General features: G+C 46.8%; 1 protein-coding gene across 1 annotated transcript; it reads right to left on the bottom strand.

Moving 5' to 3' along the window:
• Positions 1 to 1,092: 1,092 nt before the first annotated feature.
• LOC142250014 (olfactory receptor 10G4-like) lies at positions 1,093 to 2,079 on the bottom strand. The gene has a single exon (XM_075322078.1). It carries the CDS (start codon positions 2,077 to 2,079, stop codon positions 1,093 to 1,095), a length of 987 nt encoding a protein of 328 aa, XP_075178193.1.
• Positions 2,080 to 19,478: the final 17,399 nt, after the last annotated feature.

Raw genomic sequence — 19,478 nt, 5'->3', positions numbered from 1 at the left:
AACTGCTATTATCTTCTATTTCCCAAGATTTGGCGTTATTGGAGAAGACCTGCTTAGGTTTGGTGTTGGAGACATACATCTCCCACAATGGATAAGCGCATTATAGGAACTCAGCGTCTCTCTACACAATTTGGACTACAGCTCTGGAGGTGACTGGAGTAGAAGACCTGATGTAACAGCAGAATAGTAACTGCAGCTCTTGATGTAACCAGAGTAAAATACATGATGTAACAGAAGAATAGTAACTGCAGCTTTGGAGGTATTTGGAGGATAAGACATAAGGTTACAGCAGAAAAAAAGACTGCAGCTCTGGAGGTGACTGGAGAATAAGAAGTGATGTAACATCAAAACAGTGAGTGCAGCTCTGGAGGTGACTGGAGTATAAGACATGATAGAAAAGCAGAATAGCGACTGCAGCTCTGGAGGAAACTGGAGTATAAGACATGATGTAACAGCAGAATAGTGACCGCAGCTCTGGAGGTGACTGGAGTATAAGACATGATGTAACAGCAGAATAGTGACCGCAGCTCTGGAGGTGACTGGAGTATAAGACATGATGTATCAGCAGAATAATAACTGCTGCTCTTGATGTAACCAAAATATAAGACATGATGTGACAGCATGATAATAACTGCAGCTCTTGATGTAACCATAGTATAAGACATGATGTAACGAAAGTATATTGACTGCAGCTCTGGAGGTAATTGCAGGATAAGCCATGGTGTAACAGCAGAATAGTGAGTGCAGCTCTGGAGGTGACTGGATGATAAGACATGATGTAACAGCAGAAAAATAACTGCAGCTCTTCATTTAACCAGAGTAAAATACATGATGTAACAGTAAAATAGTGACTGCAGATCTGGAGGATAAGACATGAGGTGACAGCAGAGTAGAGACTGCAGCTCTGGAGGTAATTGGAAAATAAGACATGAAGTAACAGCAGAATAGAGACTGCAGCTCTGGATATCATTGACAATGTAACAGCAGAATAGTGAGTGCAGCTCTGGAGCATAAGACCTGATGTAACAGCAAAATAGTGAGTGCAGCTCTGCAGGTGACTGGAGGATAGGATGATGATGTAACTTTCCAGTATCAGAAGATGCTGCTCATTCTGCTGTTTTTTACATGGAGTGGATTGGGCCGTATTAGTAATTTTTGTAGCACTCCTTTGACTTCCTTGTTCCTCAGAGTATATATCAGGGGGTTCAGCATGGGCGTTATAACCGCATAGAACACAGTAATGAAGCTGTTGGCTGATGTGTACACTGACATGGGCTGCACATACACAATGATCCCGGTCCCATAGAATATGGACACCACCAGTAAATGTGACGCACACGTAGAGAACGTCTTCTGTCGTCCTTCCCTGGAGTTTATCCTCAAGATGCTCCTCACAATCCGGTTGTAAGATACAAGAACTAACGTGAAACACGATGGTCCCAAGATTACCGGAGTGACGATGAGCAGGATCTCATCCACCGTGGTATCGGAACACGAGAGCTTTATAAGTGGCGTCGCGTCAGAAAAGAAGTTGTAGAGCTGGTTTGATCCACAGAAGGAAAGTCTCAGGAGAAAGCAGGTGTGGAACGTGGAGTGGGCAAAGCCACCGAACCAGGCACAGCCGGCCAGAGGAATGCAGATCGACCTCCTCATCAGCTCGGTGTACCGGAGCGGGTTACAGATGGCCACAAAGCGGGCATAAGCCATGACGGCCAGAAGGAACATCTCTGAGCTGCCCAGGACATGGAAGAAATACATCTGAGAGAAGCAACCATAGAACGAGATCCTCCTGTTATCGGAGGAGAGGATGTTGAGCAGTTTAGGGACAGTCACCGAGGAGTAACATATATCTAGGAAGGACAGGTGGCCCAGGAAGAGATACATGGGGGTGTGAAGGCGAGCGTCCAGCTGCACCACCAGGAGGATCAGCGCATTACCCAGAACCGTGATCACATAGACAATCATAAAACTGAGGAAAAGGAGAATCTGGACGTCAGAGATCGCGGAGGACAGACTGGAGAGGACGAATTCTCCCACCAAGCTCTGGTTATCATCTAAAAAAGATTCAATAATGTTCATCTGAGAAAAAAGGAAAAAATAGCAATAAATAAGAAGCAATACAAAATAAGAAATGGCAAATTCCTAATATTAAGTTCAGAAATGTCAGTAATGATGCAGGGCTGACAACCTCTGAGCCATACTGTACAATCTGATTGTCACCAGTAATAAATCAGTGATGTCATCACCAGGGGGCGGGGCTGACAACCTCTGAGACACAGTGTACATGCTGGTTGTCACAAGTAATAAATCAGTGATGTCATCGTCAGGGGGAGGGGCTGACAACTTCACACATATCATATACAGTGTTTCCACCCATATCCTGTCCACCGCCATTAACTTGAGAACAGCAGCAGCTATAGGCATAGAAGTGGTGTCTAGGTATAGTAAAGTAGCCATGCGCTACGCAATGAAACCACATATAGCGCCACCTGGTGGAAAACAACGGAGTTAGCATTTTTATCTCGAATGGAACGAGATAGAGAAAAAAAAAAGGGAATTACAAAGTTGTAGGGCATCATCAATTCAATACGAATCCACACCTTGCATACAGAAATGCTATGATTAGAACGTGTAAAACTCACAAGGCTGCGGACGTGAAGCGATACCTCATGGAGCCCTTCCTTTTTTTTTAAATCAGATACTTTTTTATTAAAACAGAGTACATACAACAGAATAACAAATCGGCATCCAAATTAAATTTATCACATCTATTACCCCTTTAACTCCCCCTCCCGCCCCCTCCCCCACCCTGGCAGCAACACTTCTCCCCGATACTACATCCCATTTAGTACACACTTAGGATACCCTTCAACTGTAGTATAGCAACCATCCCGTTGTGCAAGAGCAACAACTAGTAACACAAATAAAACAAAACATACACATCAGAGGTCTCAGACGGCTATCCCGGTCCCAGACCAGTTTACTGGTCCATCACTCGTCTTATTCGCATTGCAGCCAAGGAGACCAGAGCTTCTCAAACATTTTAACATTCCCCCTTCTTTCATACACTCCCTGTTCCAGCTGAAGAATACATTTCACCCTTTTAATGTACTCTCCCCTGGTCGGGGGGGTCTTTTTTAATCCAGGACCTGGCGATTAGCTTTCTTGCCGCATACAGCAGCCTAGCAATGACAATTTTCATAATATTTTCCACCCCAAGCTCCTCAACATATCCCAATAGGCAGATCACTGGTTCCCTGGGGAGGACACACTCATATGTTCTTCCTATCTTGTGGATAACCTAAGGGTATGTGCGCACGTTGCTTTTTACCTGCTTTTTTGCTGCTTTTTCTTCTGCGCTGTTTAATGCCAAAATGGATGTGTTCTTCTATTCAAGCAAAGTCTATGGGAATTTGGGTTTCTTGTTCACACTATGTTGTTCAAAATGCTGCCTTTTTGTGGCAGAACTTTGGTCAAAAATTCAGCTTTTCAAAGAAGCAACATGTCAATTGTTTTTGCCATTTGGGTTTTGCACTGCAAAGCTGAGTTTTTGACCAAAGTTCTGCCACAAAAAGGCAGCATTTTGAACAACATAGTGTGAACAAGAAACCCAAATTCCCATAGACTTTGCTTGAATAGAAGAACACATCCATTTTGGCATTAAACAGCGCAGAAGAAAAAGCAGCAAAAAAGCAAGTAAAAAGCAGGTAAAAAGCAACGTGCGCACATACCCTAAAGGTACCGTCACACTAAGCAACTTACCAGCGATCCCAACAACGATAGGGATCGCTGGTAAGTTGCTAGGAGGTTGCTGGTGAGCTGTCACACTGCGACGCTCCAGCGATCCCACCAGCAACCTGACCTGGCAGGGATCGCTGGAGCGTGGCTACACGAGTTGCTGGTGAGCTCACCAGCAAACAGTGACCAGCCCCCAGCGCCGCGTGGAAGATGCTGCGCTTGGTAACTAAGGTAAATATCGGTAACCAACCCGATATTTACCTTGGTTACCACTGCACGGAGCTACACGTGCAGAGAGCAGGGAGCAGCGCACACTGAGCGCTGGCTCCCTGCTCTCCTAGTACAGCACACATCGGGTTAATTACCCTATGTATGCTGCAGCTAAATGTGCACAGAGCAGGGAGCAGCGCACACTGAGCGCTGGCTCCCTGCTCTCCTAGCTACAGCACACATCAGGTTAATTAACCCGATGTGTCCTGCAGCTAGCTACATGTGCACAGAGCAGGAGCCGGCAGCACAGGCAGTGAGAGTGGGGGAGGCTGGTATCAAAGGTAAATATCGGGTAACCAAGGACAGGGCTTCTTGGTTACCCGATGTTTACATTGGTTACCAGCCTCTGCAGAAACCGGCTCCTGCTGCCTGCACATTTAGTTGTTGCTGTCTCGCTGTCACAGACAGCGATCTGTGCTTCACAGCAGGACAGCAACAACTAAAAAATGGCCCAGGACATTCAGCAACAACCAACGACCTCACAGCAGGGGCCAGGTTGTTGCTGGTGAGGGGCACTGCAGCCAGAAACTTGAGATGCTGCCCCCTGACTGCTGGCCCCTATGCATGTTAAAATAAAGGTCTCCCCCTAGAAAGACACTGACCTGCCGCCCCCGCCTCATGTGGTGTGACTGGCCTAAGCCCCGCCTCCTGGATACATATCACTGTGCTGCCCTGCTTCCGGCCTCTCTGCTGCAGGACCCGGACCTGTTTGGACAGCCGGACACAGGGACCCGCTCCTGGATGCGGAATGAGAGCTATCAGCAGGGAGGTAAGCGTTTCAGCTCACAGCGCTGTTAGCTGTGAGCGGCTCCCTCTCTGCTGAGGCACAAGCAGTGTGTGCCGGTGAGCGCGGCGTTCTATGGGAACGACCCGCCCGCTGGTCCGCTTGTGCTCGTCATTTTTTAAGCACCCTTACCCCCCTCCCTCCAGCCTCCCCAAAAATCAGCATGGAGGAAAGCGTCCTGCTCACGGCGCTTTTAGCTGTGAGCGGCTCCCTCCATGCTGAGGCTCAAGCTATGGGCGCCGGCGAGCGGCGTTTCTGAGGAAACTACCCGCCCGCCGGTCAGCTTGAGCCGCCATTAAGTTTTTAAAAAAAGAGCGCTTCGCGCTTTTTGTCTTTGGCCACGCCTACCCGCCGCCCAGCCACCGCCGCCCAGCCACCGCCGCCAGTACTGAGAAGGAGCAGGGTAGGGCTGTGTGCGCTCTGCATGGCACCTAAAAGGTGGGCCTCAGAGCGCAGCTGAAAAGCTCCGTTCTGAGGCGCATGGTGCCGGCAGAGAACGTGCGCTCAGCCTGCAGCTCCTGCCATAGACAGAGCAGGAGCTGCCGGCGGAGCGCATGGAAGAAGTGACATGTCACTTCTTAGAACACAGGGATTCGGGCAACAGCTGAATCGCTGCGTTCTACTATGCAACGTGCGTACGGCCTCTGCACAGTCTCCATAGACTGTGCAGGGGACGCAGGACGCATGAATTACGCACACAGCCTAATTGAAGTGCAGACTCAGTGCAGTCCCTGTCACAGCGCAGGTTGGAGGCACGGTGGGGGGGAATGTAGTATGCAGGCACTAACCTGCAAGAGTTCAAATCACCCCATCCCACACGCACTGAACTTCCCCTCCCCTCCGTTTGTATGCCCCGGGAATGCCAAGGGGGCTAGCCTGGGAATGAACCAGGTACCATGTGGGTCTCCCAGTGAGCGGGCGGGTTAAGGGATTCTGTTAGGACTTCATTGTTCAAATTGAGGGGCTGGTAGTGAACAGGGGCAAGAAGCAACAGTCAGCAGGTGGCATGTTTTCCCTCTTGCTGATACCACACCTACACCGAGCCCCCTCCCAGGCCAAAACACACTCCATTTGACATTATGACAATGGTGACTGTTTACAGCCCCTCCCCGTTGTCACACAGTGGTTTCAGCATGTTATGGCGGCGGTGGGTTCGGTGCCGACCATCGCGTTGTACGGTCATGTGCAGGGGTCACGGTAGCAAGCTTTGGCATGGGTAGCCACCATGTCGGGAGTCTGTCATCTTAACCCTTGGATAGGTGTGAGCGTCGTCGTAGCAGGCGTTACGTGGGTAGATCTAGATCCAGTCGTCTTGTCATTTCCTGAATCACCAGGTGAGTACCCTGATGGGGAGTGCGGGGTGGGGTAAGTCCCCCTAGGGAGGATAACGTGATGTCACAGGTAACAGGCTTCCCGCCCAGCTCTACATGTTGTCACTAAGTTATTTATAACAATCAATGTTATTGGTGCTGAGGGAATCGCCTTCCCCCGTTTCTGTTAAAAGCTGTGATGGTATCTAGCATTCCTACCCCTTGTAGACAGCATTCCACAATCTACCCGCTCTAACTGTAAAGAAGCTTTCCCTATTTCGGAGGATTAAGTTTGGTGACAGTTTATTTATATTGACCACGAGGGTATTTATACAAATTATTATTATTTATTATAGGGCCATATAATTCATGGCGCTTTGCATGGGACGGGGGTTTTACAAAATACGTACCAGTATACTAATCATAGACCATACAAGGCGCAGTCTGGTACTGGAGGAGAGAGGACCCTGCCCGCGAGGGCTCACAGTCTACAGGGGATAGGTGAGGATACAGTAGATGAGGGCAGAGATGATTGTGCGGCGCTATATCAGACTGAGGGTTACGGCAGCTTGTAGGCTTGTCGGACGAGGTACGAATGAGATCTCCTCTGAGACGTCTTTTAAAAAATTAAACATATCTTATTTTTCAACCTTAGTTTAATACAGGCGGCCTTCATTCCTTGTAATAATTTTGTTGCCACCGGTTAACTGACCCTTCAAGTGATTTAGTGATTAGTGACAATATGATGGGATCACGGGATCTCACACCCCTGTTCTACCCCTAATTTCATGCTGTAATTGAAAGAAGTGATCTATATTGGCCACAGATAGTTTTATCGAAATGTGAGAAGTATATTTCTGTATATTTGCATGGTTTGATTGTTTTTCTAAAATTGCTTCTCTTTTGTAGTGAAGTAGTTTTCATCCTTTTGTACTAGTTTTTCCCTCTTTGGTTAATTACGTATGTTTTCATTGGTTTTCCTTACCGTAGGAACCGAAAATAAACAAGTGAGATGGGAAAACCGGCAAGGTTAGCTATTCGCACAATAATTAGGCTCGCTAATATTTTCTGGACAATTACTTCCACAAAAATATTCTAAAAGGCATAAATTCACTTTTAGTTTTTGGGTGCGTTGCATGGATTGGGGACGCTGCCCCATTGGGGCTTACGGTCTGGATTCCTTACCTGTATGTTTATGGGGGTGTGGGAGGAGGCTAGAGTGCCTGGAGTAGACCCACGCAGTCACGGGGAGAACGTACAGGCTCCTTGCGGATGGTGTCCTTGGCGGGGCCCAGGACCCCAGGGCTGCAGCTAGCCACTGAGCCACCGTGCCATGCCATAATAGTTTCAAGAGCAGGAACAGACAGATTTGTAGATGGAGTATTACGGCGTTGCAGGGCCAGCTGTTTGAGATCATTTGCGATACAAAGGGTTTATATAGTTATATATATATATATATAAAAAAAAAAAAAAAAAAAAGGCTCCTTATGCTGGGCCCGGGGGGGGGGCATGGTCCATTAACCTAACTTTGATTGCGCCTTTCCCCCTATTTCGGTTCCAGCTACACAAAAGGGGGGGGGTGGACTGGGAAATAGGAGAATGACCAGTGGTCCGACGGTGCCGGTGGGTAAAAGCCTTAACCAACTACAGCCCTTTCCTCGAATAAGTAATCAGGCTGATTAGGTTTTTTGTGGCTTGGAATGCTTATGGGTCAATGCAGGGTTGAAGACAAAACAGGCATCTGGGTTCCGGGTTAGCATCGGGCACCTTATTGCAATCCCAATCTCAGGTATTTTGGTAACTCAACCCACCAGCAGGATCAAGGTTTGGAGTTCTCAGCCAGATGGTGGGGTGTGTGGTGAAGTTAGGCCCATGATCCAGGCCTCCATTTTGCATGGACTTGACGGTTCTATGGTACGTTATTCAGCGGGTGTTGCTCTGGTGGTTGATGTGCGTGACGATTTTACAAGCCACCCTCTAGTATTACACGCCCTGCAGTAGTCAGCGAATGTGCACCATTTTCGGTTGCAAGCAAACTGTTACGAGGTCGGTCTTCCCAAATTTAAATTGCGGAACGGTACTGAAGCGATGAGGGTCTTGTGGGGTGAAAGGTATTGAAGGGTTGGATGATTATGGTAAGCGAGTGGAGCACAGTAGGCCTATTCTTTTTTAGCCGAAGATTGTTTTGTTTTTTAAAAAAAAAAAAAAAAAAAAAAAGGGGTGGTTTGGATTGTTCGCCCCATTGCAAATCTATACATTGATATTTTGGATCTTTTTCTCCCACTCGGCGGGTGTCCCGACGTTGTCGGTTGTTTCTCTTAGGCGAGCGGGAGTATGGGACCAGTTTTTACCCATGACGACGGCACTTCATTTTAGCGTCACGTAGTTTGTCCTCCATTTTGTGGGCTGGTTTTTGGTTGGTAATGCGACGGTTACTCGTTCGTTATTTTTGGTGTTTGCCAGCCTGGTACCCGGCACGTACTCTCCCAGAGTCGGGGTGCTACAAGGCTTCAGGAGCCAGCATACATGAGCACAGTTTCAGTGGATCAGGTGACGACAATGGTAATGCATTATGAGGGACGACAGGTCGGAGTTGGTTTTCTTTTTTGAAATCGGGTTTTTATTCGACACGTAAGGAGATTCAGAACAGCGTACAGGGCTAATGTAAAATGATATGATTGTCAGTACCACCTTGGAGAGAAGAGGTGTTTGACGGTTACGAGAATTCCCTGTTCTGACAGTGTTTTTGCCTTTCAGATCCAAGTCGGCCCAGTGATTGGGTCCGAGGTTACTTCCATATATGTTGGCTGCGAGGAGAGCGGATCTTCGCCTCTTCGCCTTGGTGGTCGGTTCTTTGTTCCTGTTACAGTGAAAGTAATTGGAGAGGTTGCCGGGGCTTGGCTCAGCTGTCGGTTTATCGGAGGGGACCAAGATTGCGTGAGCTCTCTTTTCTACAATCGACTTGGTGATACACATAGGCTTCAAGTATCTGGTCCAAGGCCGTCTAGCTAGGCCTCTTACCCTTATCCGGTCAGAGAGGTACAAGTTTCCCTGTTTTAGTGCAGAGTGTTACAACGATCCGGTCGAAGGTTACCCTCTGGCCCAGGGGGCTTGGAGCTATGGAAGAAGGTGATAAGGATCTCTCCTGGCGCATGGTCGATCGGGGCCTACCCAAGTTGTGCTGTTAATAAAGTGTTTTTAAAAAAAAAAAAAAAAAAAAAAAAAAAGAGGTTGTTGGTCTGGCACCGCCAGCTGGAAGGCAATATTTGGCTGTCCTTAAGCTCGGATGGGTACACCCCAAATGATGATGTTATGGATATGGTGGTTTCGGAAATGCCTGGGACGGCTCAGGTATTTCAGTTTTTGGGGGGGGTCGCAGCTTGCTGGCACGGTGCTGCTCCTTGGCGGAAGGGGTAGAAAAAGTGGTGGTGAAATACCCGCGCCGGACGGCCGGAAGGCGGTACATTTACCTGAACCCCGTGATGTTGGCAAGTTAATGCCTGGTTAAAAGCTGCGACCAAATTTTAAGCCAAAAGATGAGAGTGGTTTTTTCTCCACGCCTCTCTCCAAAATGTAAAATTCAAATAAAAGTATTTTAATTTATAAGAGAACGGTGTCGTGTCTTTCTAGGGGGGAAAAATGGTGGTGGTTGGGTCCTGGCAGTCTGAGGGGCACTGCAGCCAGAAACTTGAGATGCTGCCCCCTGACTGCTGGCCCCTATGCATGTTAAAATAAAGGTCTCCCCCTCGAAAGACACTGACCTGCCGCCCCCGCCTCCTGTGGTGTGACTGGCCTAAGCCCCGCCTCCTGGATACATATCACTGTGCTGCCCTGCTTCCGGCCTCTCTGCTGCAGGACCCGGACCTGTTTCCCACCCTCCCTCCCTTTTGTTTTCCAAGTTGATTGAGTTTTTCTGTGTTTAAGTCGCAGCAGCGGAAGGGGTAGAAAAAGTGGTGGTGAAATACCCGCGCCGGACGGCCGGAAGGCGGTACATTTACCTGAACCCCGTGATGTTGGCAAGTTAATGCCTGGTTAAAAGCTGCGACCAAATTTTAAGCCAAAAGATGAGAGTGGTTTTTTCTCCACGCCTCTCTCCAAAATGTAAAATTCAAATAAAAGTATTTTAATTTATAAGAGAACGGTGTCGTGTCTTTCTAGGGGGGAAAAATGGTGGTGGTTGGGTCCTGGCAGTCATGTCACACACAGCAACATCGCTAGCAACGTCACAAAAGTTGTTCGTTAGCAGCGATGTTGCTAGCGATGTTGCTTAGTGTGACGGGGCCTTTAGTCCAAAAGGAGACCAGTCTCGGACAAGACCACATCATGTGAAAAATACCTGCGTCAGATCCCTGACACCTTGGACACTCCGAATTCCTTTTCAACCCCATTTTAAACATCAGTAAGGGAGACCTATATACCCGGTGAATCACGTATAGGTGAGACAGTCTGGCCGGTTCGCTCATGGAAAGTTTAGGGACATACTCCAGGATACTCTCCCACACCTCCTCCGTTATCGGCCCAACTTCCTCCTCCCATTTAGATTTAGTTTTAATTGGGTATTCTAAAAGAAAGGTATGTAGTATATCTTTATACGTGCCAGAAATGATCCCTTTGGTGCTTCCTCCGCCCTTACACACATACTCCAGTACCAGGTCAGTCTGTATGGCCACACTTTGTTTAGCCGCTTGGGCTGCAATCGCATGTTTTAATTGTCTGTAGTGGAGCCAGCCGGACGCCGGTAACTGAAACTCACTCTGTAACTGTGGGAACGATTTCACAATTCCTCCGTCCAATATCTGATGCATGTATATCACACCCTTGCGTCTCCACTCCTCAATATTCCCCATTTTCTGAATCTCCGGGAGATTACTGTTATCCCAGATAGGTGTAAACTTAGTTAACCGGGTCACCCCTCTCACCCTTTTCAGCCTATCCCAGGTCTTATTTATAAGTGCCATTGTAGGAGATGTTCTACCCAGGAGCCCCACCGCACCATCCTCTAGTCCCATTACCAATGGACTTCTACCCACTATGTATTCCAGTACTTCTTTAATGCCCCCATCTTTCTCTCGATCAGACCAACCCCTGAGGTGTTGACATTGCGCCGCTATATAATACAATTCCGGATTTGGGATTGCTAGACCCCCTCATCCTTCGGCCTTTGTAAAGTCTCTAATCGCACCCTAGGCTGCTTTTTACCCCACACCAGGTCCCTAAACAGCGAGTTTATCCCTTTAAATCTTTTCCTTGAAATACAAACAGGGGCATTGTGCAGTATGTATAGGAGTTTAGGCATTACTACCATCTTTAGTAAATTAACCCTTCCAACAACTGACAAATGTAGCTTGTTCCAGGCATCCACCTTGGTTCTCAATTTTTTAAGGCGCGGCCATAAGTTCACCTGTATGTATTTTTCTACTGGCAGAGATATCTGGATACCTAGATATTTAAATTCGTCCACATTCTTCAATTTGTTAGCCCCAGTATCCTCATTTGTCCAGGCTACTTCCCCATCCACCTTAAAGAGGCTCGATTTAGACCAATTAATGGTCAGTCCCGAAACTTCTCCAAATTTCTCTATTATCTGCATGGCATGATCCAATGAGGCTGATGGATCCCCCAAGAAAAGTAATAAATCGTCAGCATAAAGAGCTATTTTCTCCTCTAAATGCCCATACTTAAATCCATGGATCTCCTTTGTTTTCCTAATGGCCGCCGCCAGAGGCTCTATTGCAATAGCAAATAGGAGCGGCGATAGTGGGCAGCCCTGCCTCGTTCCCCGGTGCAACTCAAACGCTGAGGAGGTCATACCGTTAACTCTAACTTTAGCAGTAGGCCTATTATACAACAGCTGCACCCACTTTACAAACCGTGGGCCAAAACCCATATGCTGCAACACTTTCCACAGATACCCCCACTCAACACTATCGAACGCTTTCTGGGCATCTAACGAAGCGATCACCCTCCGGCCAGGGTTGTCAGGCGGCAACTGTAGATTAAGGTACAATCTCCTGATATTAGCAGCTGTCGACCTATTGGCCATGAACCCTGATTGGTCCATATGGATTAGGTTAGATATAACTCCAGTCAGCCGGTTTGACAACACCTTAGCCAGAAGCTTCACGTCCGCTGTTAATAACGAGATGGGTCTATATGAGTCTGGAAGCCTCGGATTTTTATCCTCCTTAGGAATTACTACTATTATTGCTTCTCTCATAGATTCAGGCAATACACCTTCCCCCTCCGCCACCTCAAAGACTTTCAATAGTTTGGGTAATAGGATTTCTTCTAACTGTTTATAAATTTCAACTGGTAGCCCGTCTGCTCCCGGTGCCTTGTCATTGCTCATGCCATGCAGAGCGCCCTCCAGTTCATCAATAGTAATAGGTGACTCCAGTTTATCTCTATCCGCCACAGACAACACCAGAAGCTCACCTCGCTCAAGAAATGAGTCCACCTCTTCCACCCTCATCTCTCCAATAGAAGAATATAGCGTGCGATAGAAATCTTTAAAGACCCCAAGGATCTCCCCAACCTCAGTGACCTGTGTCCCCTCCACTGTGTCCATACCATGCACAAATGAACTACTCCTTTGAGCTGCAGCTATGACCGATAATAGATGACCAACTTTTTCCCCCTCCTCATAAAAATGCAATTTTTGGAATGCCTGCTTCCTTACCGCCTTCTCCAAAAGCATCTTATTAACCTGTTCATGCGCCTGCCTAAGATTTTGCTTCGCGTCCGTAGTAGTACTCCGGATTGCTTCCAGCTCTGCCTTATCTAAGGCCTCCAGCCTATCTTTCTCATCCTGCCTCGTCTGTGTTTTACGTTTACAGATATCCCTGAACAGGAGTCCCCTGAGGTATGCCTTCATCGCATCCCATACCACCAGCGGCCCAGTGCTACCCTCGTTGTGGATAAAGAAATCCCCAAGATCCCGTTCTATATTCCCCATATTAATATGACGGATCCATGCTGGATGAAGCTTCCACTCTCCCCTCCTTCCCCCTGTCAGGTTCCCCCGTCGTATGGACACTAGAATTGGGCTATGATCCGAAATCACTCTTGTCAGATATTGCACGTCGCTTATCATTGCATCCATCAGATCACTAGCTAGAGCCATGTCAATGCGGGACAGAGTGTTATGTGAAGCCGAATAACAAGAGAAGCAGGATACCCTCCCATTCCTCACTCGCCAGGCATCCACCATTCCAAGTTCCCCAATAAGAGTGCCAAACGAAGTCATACAACTATCCTGGATACCTGGAGGTCTACTACTCCTATCCCAGTACAGATCTATCACATTATTGAAGTCCCCCACCAGTAAAAAAGGGATTACTCCCCCCTTCTCAGAGAACTCCCTTATCTCCCTTAGTTTGGTGCACTTATATGGAGGTGGTATATATATTGCAGCTATACACATGAGTCTGCCAAATATTTTACACTTGACGGCCACACACTGTCCCTCTTTATCCACATACACTTCTATCTCTTCATATTGCACAGAGTTATGGATCAGCAGTGATACACCCCTTGCATAGTTGGAAAAGGTGGAGTGATAGGCCTTCTGCACCCATCTCCTATTTAAAACATGTGTTGTCTCCTTTGTTAGATGCGTTTCTAGTAGACATATTACTGACGGGTTCTGGTCTTGAACATATTTAATTATTGCCGCTCTCCTAGACCTATCTGATAACCCTCTAATATTCCAACTCAACACCTTAATTCTATCCCCCATTATCCCACCCAGTAAAACCATCAAACCTTGTAGTATCTCCCCATGCTGCCTCCACCCTACCCCTTTCCCCCCTCCCCCCCTGCTCCCCTCCCCTCCTACTCCCCACCACTTCCTGTTTTCGAGTACTCCCGTGAAGCATCGGGTTTTCCAAACCTGGTCCATAATCCCTACTAAATTCCCCCCTACCTCCCTCGCCTTCCCCTCTTAGACACATTTTAAAACTCGTCCCTTTTCCAACAATTCTCCACTCCCCCCCTTTCTATGTATAATCATATTCCACTCAACCAATATAACAGTAAAATGGCGAACAGTAATTAAACTGGAATCTCAAATTGTAAATACCACCACCGCGCCAAATTAGGCAGTCCCCATGTCCTGCGAAGCTCACATCAAACCCTTCGCATTCCCCCTGCATACTACCTCAATCCCAAAGGGAAGGAGAAAAAAAAAAAAGAAAGAAAAAGAAAAAACAAGAAGGGTCCCCTGTAAGCTCCTAAGGATGTTGTAGAGCCTCAGCCGGCCTTCTCCAACACACTGCAGATTCAGACAGTCAGCTCATTCCTTCAAACGGATCCGCTTTTCGTTTGCGTCCAACCACTGCATGGCTTCCTCTGGAGTTGTAAAAAAGTGCACCCGCTCCAACGCCGTCACTCTTAGCTTTGCCGGGAACATCATTGAGTATTGCACCCCCATCTCTCGCAGGCGCCTCTTTACTCCTGTAAAAGTCATACGTAGCTTTTGAACAGAAATGGAGTAGTCCGGGTATATGGAAATTCTCTGGCCGTCAATCATAAGATCCTCCATGTCTCTTGCCTTTCGCAGTATAGTGTCCCTGTCTCTGTAGTTGAGGAGCTTGGCTAGCATAGTGCGAGGGCCCCTGCCTGCTGGTTGTGGCTGCATCGGGACTCTGTGTGCACGTTCCACAGCATAGAGCTTGGATAAGACATTAGCACCCATTTTCCCCCTGAGCCAGTCTTCTACATATTCAGTGGGGTTTCTTCCTTCCGCTTTCTCAGGGATGCCGACAATTCAGATGTTATTTCTTCTAGAGCGGTTCTCTAAATCATCATTTTTTGCCATGATTTCAGCTATCTGCTGTGCAAATGTTTTTTCAGACTTTTGTAGTTTTGTAATATGATCCTCTGTTATCCCCACTCTCTCCTCTACAGCCATTGTTCTCAGATCGGCTTTCTTGAGGTCTTTCTTAATGTCAGCAACCTCTGCCTGTAATCCCTTAACTTGCTTCGTCAGGGAAGTCAGAGCCTCTTTACAAAAAGACACTACTGCAAAAACGTCCTTTAAAGTGGGGTTTTCTGGAGCCTGGTCTGCACTATGTGCTTTCTCCACTTCTCCTGTCTTATCTTGCTGCTTTTCACCATCCCCCATCTCATCAGAGCTGGCATTGTCTTCTCCCTCCTCACCTCTGTTATCTGTATGCTGATGTGATTTCTCTGAAGTCCGGGCAAATTTCTCCAGCCTTGCCGCGACCTGCATCCTCTCCTGACAGGCTGCATTAACTTTCTCAGCTTCCTGCCTTATCATGGCACCATCCTGAGAGCTGGGGACTTTCCCGCCTCCATTATCTTTTTGCCTGTGACGGACCATGGCACCTCTCTGCATCCACCAGACTCACTCCAGATAAGTCCTCACCACCTTATCTTCCTGACAGCCGGCTGAGGCAGTGATAACAGCGGTATTCAGGGATTTATCAAGGGAGTTTGCAGGAGAGCTCCACAAACACGTCTCTTCACATTGCCGTCCAGGCCACGCCCCATGGAGCCCTTCCTACAAGTCATTGGGTATGGTGGCTGCATGCATGGAGTGGCCTCCACACTCACCTGACCTGACCCCATTGGACTTTTTTCTGTGAGGTCACATCAAACAGTAGGTATATGCAACCCCTCCACAAAACATTGCAGGACCTACGACAACGTATCACAAATGCTTGTGCAAAGGTGCCACCTACCATATTGCACAACGTGCAGCAAGATACAGCATGCTGTCCAGAGTCCAGATGTGCATTGCAGCTGACAGTGGCCACTTTGAGCATCAAAGTTAAATGAGCGCCATATGCGTGACCAGCATTCAATGTTTTCGGGGGGTCATGGGTTTCATATCATAGCATTTCTGTATGCAAGGTGTCAGTCGTCTTGAATTGATGATGCCCTACAACTTTGTAATTCACTTTTTTCTCTATCTCGTTCCCTTTTTGAAAAAAAAATGCTAACTCCGTTGTTTTCCACCAGATGGCACTATAGGTGGTTTCATTGCGTAGCGCATGGATACTTTACTATACCTAAACACCACTTCTATGCCTATAGCTGCCGCCGTTCTCAAGTTAATGGCGGTGGACAGGATATGGGTGGACACACTGTATACAGCGACATGTAAAAGTTTGGGCACCCCTATGACTTTCAGGAATTAAAATAGCTGAGGTCAGGGGTGTGGCCTGGCCGGAGATGTGAGAGGAAGCTAGGAAGGAGAGCTCCTGGAACCACCAGCTATCCTGATTTCCGCTGGGCCGTAGAGAGGACAAAAATCATCCGTGCAGCAACCAGAGACCACCCTGCACTTACTGCACAGCTTGGACGATGGTTACATGACCGGAGGAACAAGCAGGAGGCAGAAGGAGGCGGCAGCAGGAATGGAAGGTACTGCACAAAATGGTGGTGGGACACAGACACCAGCCTCCAAAGCAGCTAGAGCTGCAGCCACACATGCTGCTGAAAAACTGTCTGAGTACACCAGGGGCACATAATGCAGGGCTCCCACGGTACACAGGGATGAAGGAGTTAAACTGGGGAACTCCAGGCAGCACAGCCCTCACAATACAGTGGAGGAGGAAGGAGAAACTAATGCAGATTCATTATTATTATAACAAGGTTTTCAAAACAAGCTGGAGCCCCCTGTATCCATGCATAATAAATGTCCCCCTGAGCCTGCCACAACTTTGCAGGATGCTGAGCCCACTCTGAAAGACATGCTTGCAGCTGTAGCTCAAAAAGGCTCCATGATGACATCCCTCAGCTCTCAGATGGGCCAAATCATGGAGGAGTTATCAGGTGTGAAACAGAGCCTCCAAAAAGCGAATGACCGCATGACGGCGTCAGAGGGGAGAATCAGTGACTTAGAGGACAAAATGCCCCAGGTTACCCGTGACTCCCACAGGCACGATCAGCAACTGGCATTTCTACTTAACAAGACAGATGATTTAGAAAATAGGTTGAGGAGAAACAATGTGCGGCTGATAGGGGTTCCAGAAAAAACGGAGGGCACAAATCCGTCAGAATTCTTTGAGAGATGGCTACAAAAAGTATTTGGCGCAGAGGTCCTATCCCCCCTGTATGCTGTAGAGAGAGCCCACCAGACCCCTGCCTCCGGGAGCTCCTCCAAGACCTGTCCTGGTGAAACTACTACATTATAGAGACCGGGATGCGATCCTAAGAGCGGCTAGAAACAAAGGGTCCATAACGGTGGACGGCCACAAGATATCCTTCTTTCCTGATTATTCAGTTGAAATTTCAAAAAGAAGAGCTCAATTCACAGATGTCAAACGACGCCTGAGAAATGCCCAAGTCTCGTACTCCATGCTGTACCCAGCGAAGCTCAGGGTGGCTGCACTGCAAGAGACATGGTAGCACAAGATCCACTCCCTTATAATTAACTAATAAAGACAAACAAACACAATAATTGTGGAAAAATTAGGCCGTGGTGTTTATTAAGGGATTACCAAAATTCCAAATTATCAATAAATAAATAAATACATAAATTACATAAAACCTCAAAGACCATTAGCATAAACTGAATGTCCAACTCCACCCAGAACTAACTGGGCGATTATCCCACAAGCCATGACAAGAAGAGTCATGGCCCCCCCCAAAAAAACCACAGCCATTTCTCAATAATGGATTGAATCCCGACATTGAAAATGTCAAGCCCAATGTCTGATAAGTGAACTAAATCCGACCGAAAAATGCCCTGAACAAAACCTTCTAAGTCCACGAGTCTAAAAGAAAAACCCCCCAACCTGAACATAAACCTACACATAGACCTATTAACCCTTTTTCTGACCTTCTCGAGGAACCTACACCCCTTGCTGGACCATGCTAACCGAGGGACAATCTCTGAAAAAATAAAAACCGTACCCGGAAACCAAATTTTAAACAACGCAAAATCAACGCGCATTTCTGACAACAAAACCAGTGTCTTAATTTTACCCATGTCATTTCCTCCAGCATGGATAATAATAGCATTAGGACTGGATCTCTGAACAACTAACTTTTTTAACCTACATTTTAGATCCCTCCAAGATAACCCTCTAAACCCGAACCACATTACTTTTAACTGTTGAGAATTAAATGATAAGTTCAACGTGTAGGTTCTCTGTGATGCCCTCTTCTGGGCCCAGAAGATATATGAATGTCCCAAAATCCATACAACTAAAGGACCTAAGAGAACAGAAATTAAATTAAATAAACAATTTTGGACGTACATATAATTTGTATCTGTTTGACTCCCATCTACCTAACCTCTTAATTTCTCTTGCCCCTAGACCTACTCTAGCTGCTTCAGAAGCAGCTCCAATCCTAAAAGAATGCGAAGTAACCTTAAACTCACTTAAACCTAATTTAAAAAGACAACTCTTTAAAATAAAATTAAATTGAAAAATTGACGTTGGAGTAAAGTCCTTATGGAGAAAAAGAACACCTTTCCGATCAGACCTTACTCCAAGCCAATTCCGAGCATTGAGAACTGGACAGATAAAACTACCAGGAATTTCATTTAATTTTATAACACACCCTTTACCTGCTTGGTCTGTCTTCGATCCCCTGAGAAAAATTAATAATGAAGAATTTACAAAACTTAAATCTTCAAAAAGAATACCACCATGAACAGATTTATTCGGAGAAACCAACTCCCCGATGCGAAATGCACCGAAAAATGCTAAAACAAAAGCAGTTTGGAATAAAGAAACCTCATAAGCATCCCTACAAACTGAATGTAAAACCTCCCATAGTCTCTCAAGCAAACTAAACGAAATTGGATGCCTCTCATCCGGCTTAAACACCATCCTCTTATAACCTTTCAAAAACTGCTTCACCGGAAAATAACTAACTAGAGTAGGGTAACCAGCCAGCTTTAGAAAAAATGAAACACCAGCTAATAGTTTTGTAATAGCAGAGAATGACCACTTCTTACCCACCAAGCTATTAACTAACAACAAAACTGTACGTAAATTATCAACATAACAATCCACACCTAAACCCTGACAAAACCCCGACCAGACTCTCCATGCGGCCGAGTAATCAGCCCATGTTCTTGGAGCCAACGATCTTTCAATATACACAGGCATCAAGTCCAAATCAGATCCCACAGGTGCCGAGGACATGCCACCCCTTCCACTTCGGCGTCCGGAATCAGAGCCCGAAAATCCTCTAACTGCAGATGAGAAAGAAAAATAGCTGCCTCATTGTTCATCATACCAACATGCCGCGCTTTCAACCAAATATTCCTCTTTAAACAGAATAACACTAAATGCCGCAATAACCTTGCAGCCCAAATACACTTTGAAGACAGCGTATTAATAGCAAAAACCACTCCTTGGCATTCGGAAAAAAATAAAATCCTCATATTCTGT

This window comes from Anomaloglossus baeobatrachus, chromosome 8 (assembly GCF_048569485.1).
Source record: "Anomaloglossus baeobatrachus isolate aAnoBae1 chromosome 8, aAnoBae1.hap1, whole genome shotgun sequence".
In the NCBI taxonomy this organism is placed as follows: Eukaryota; Metazoa; Chordata; class Amphibia; order Anura; family Aromobatidae; genus Anomaloglossus; species Anomaloglossus baeobatrachus.
This window is presented reverse-complemented; position numbering and strand designations above follow the sequence as displayed.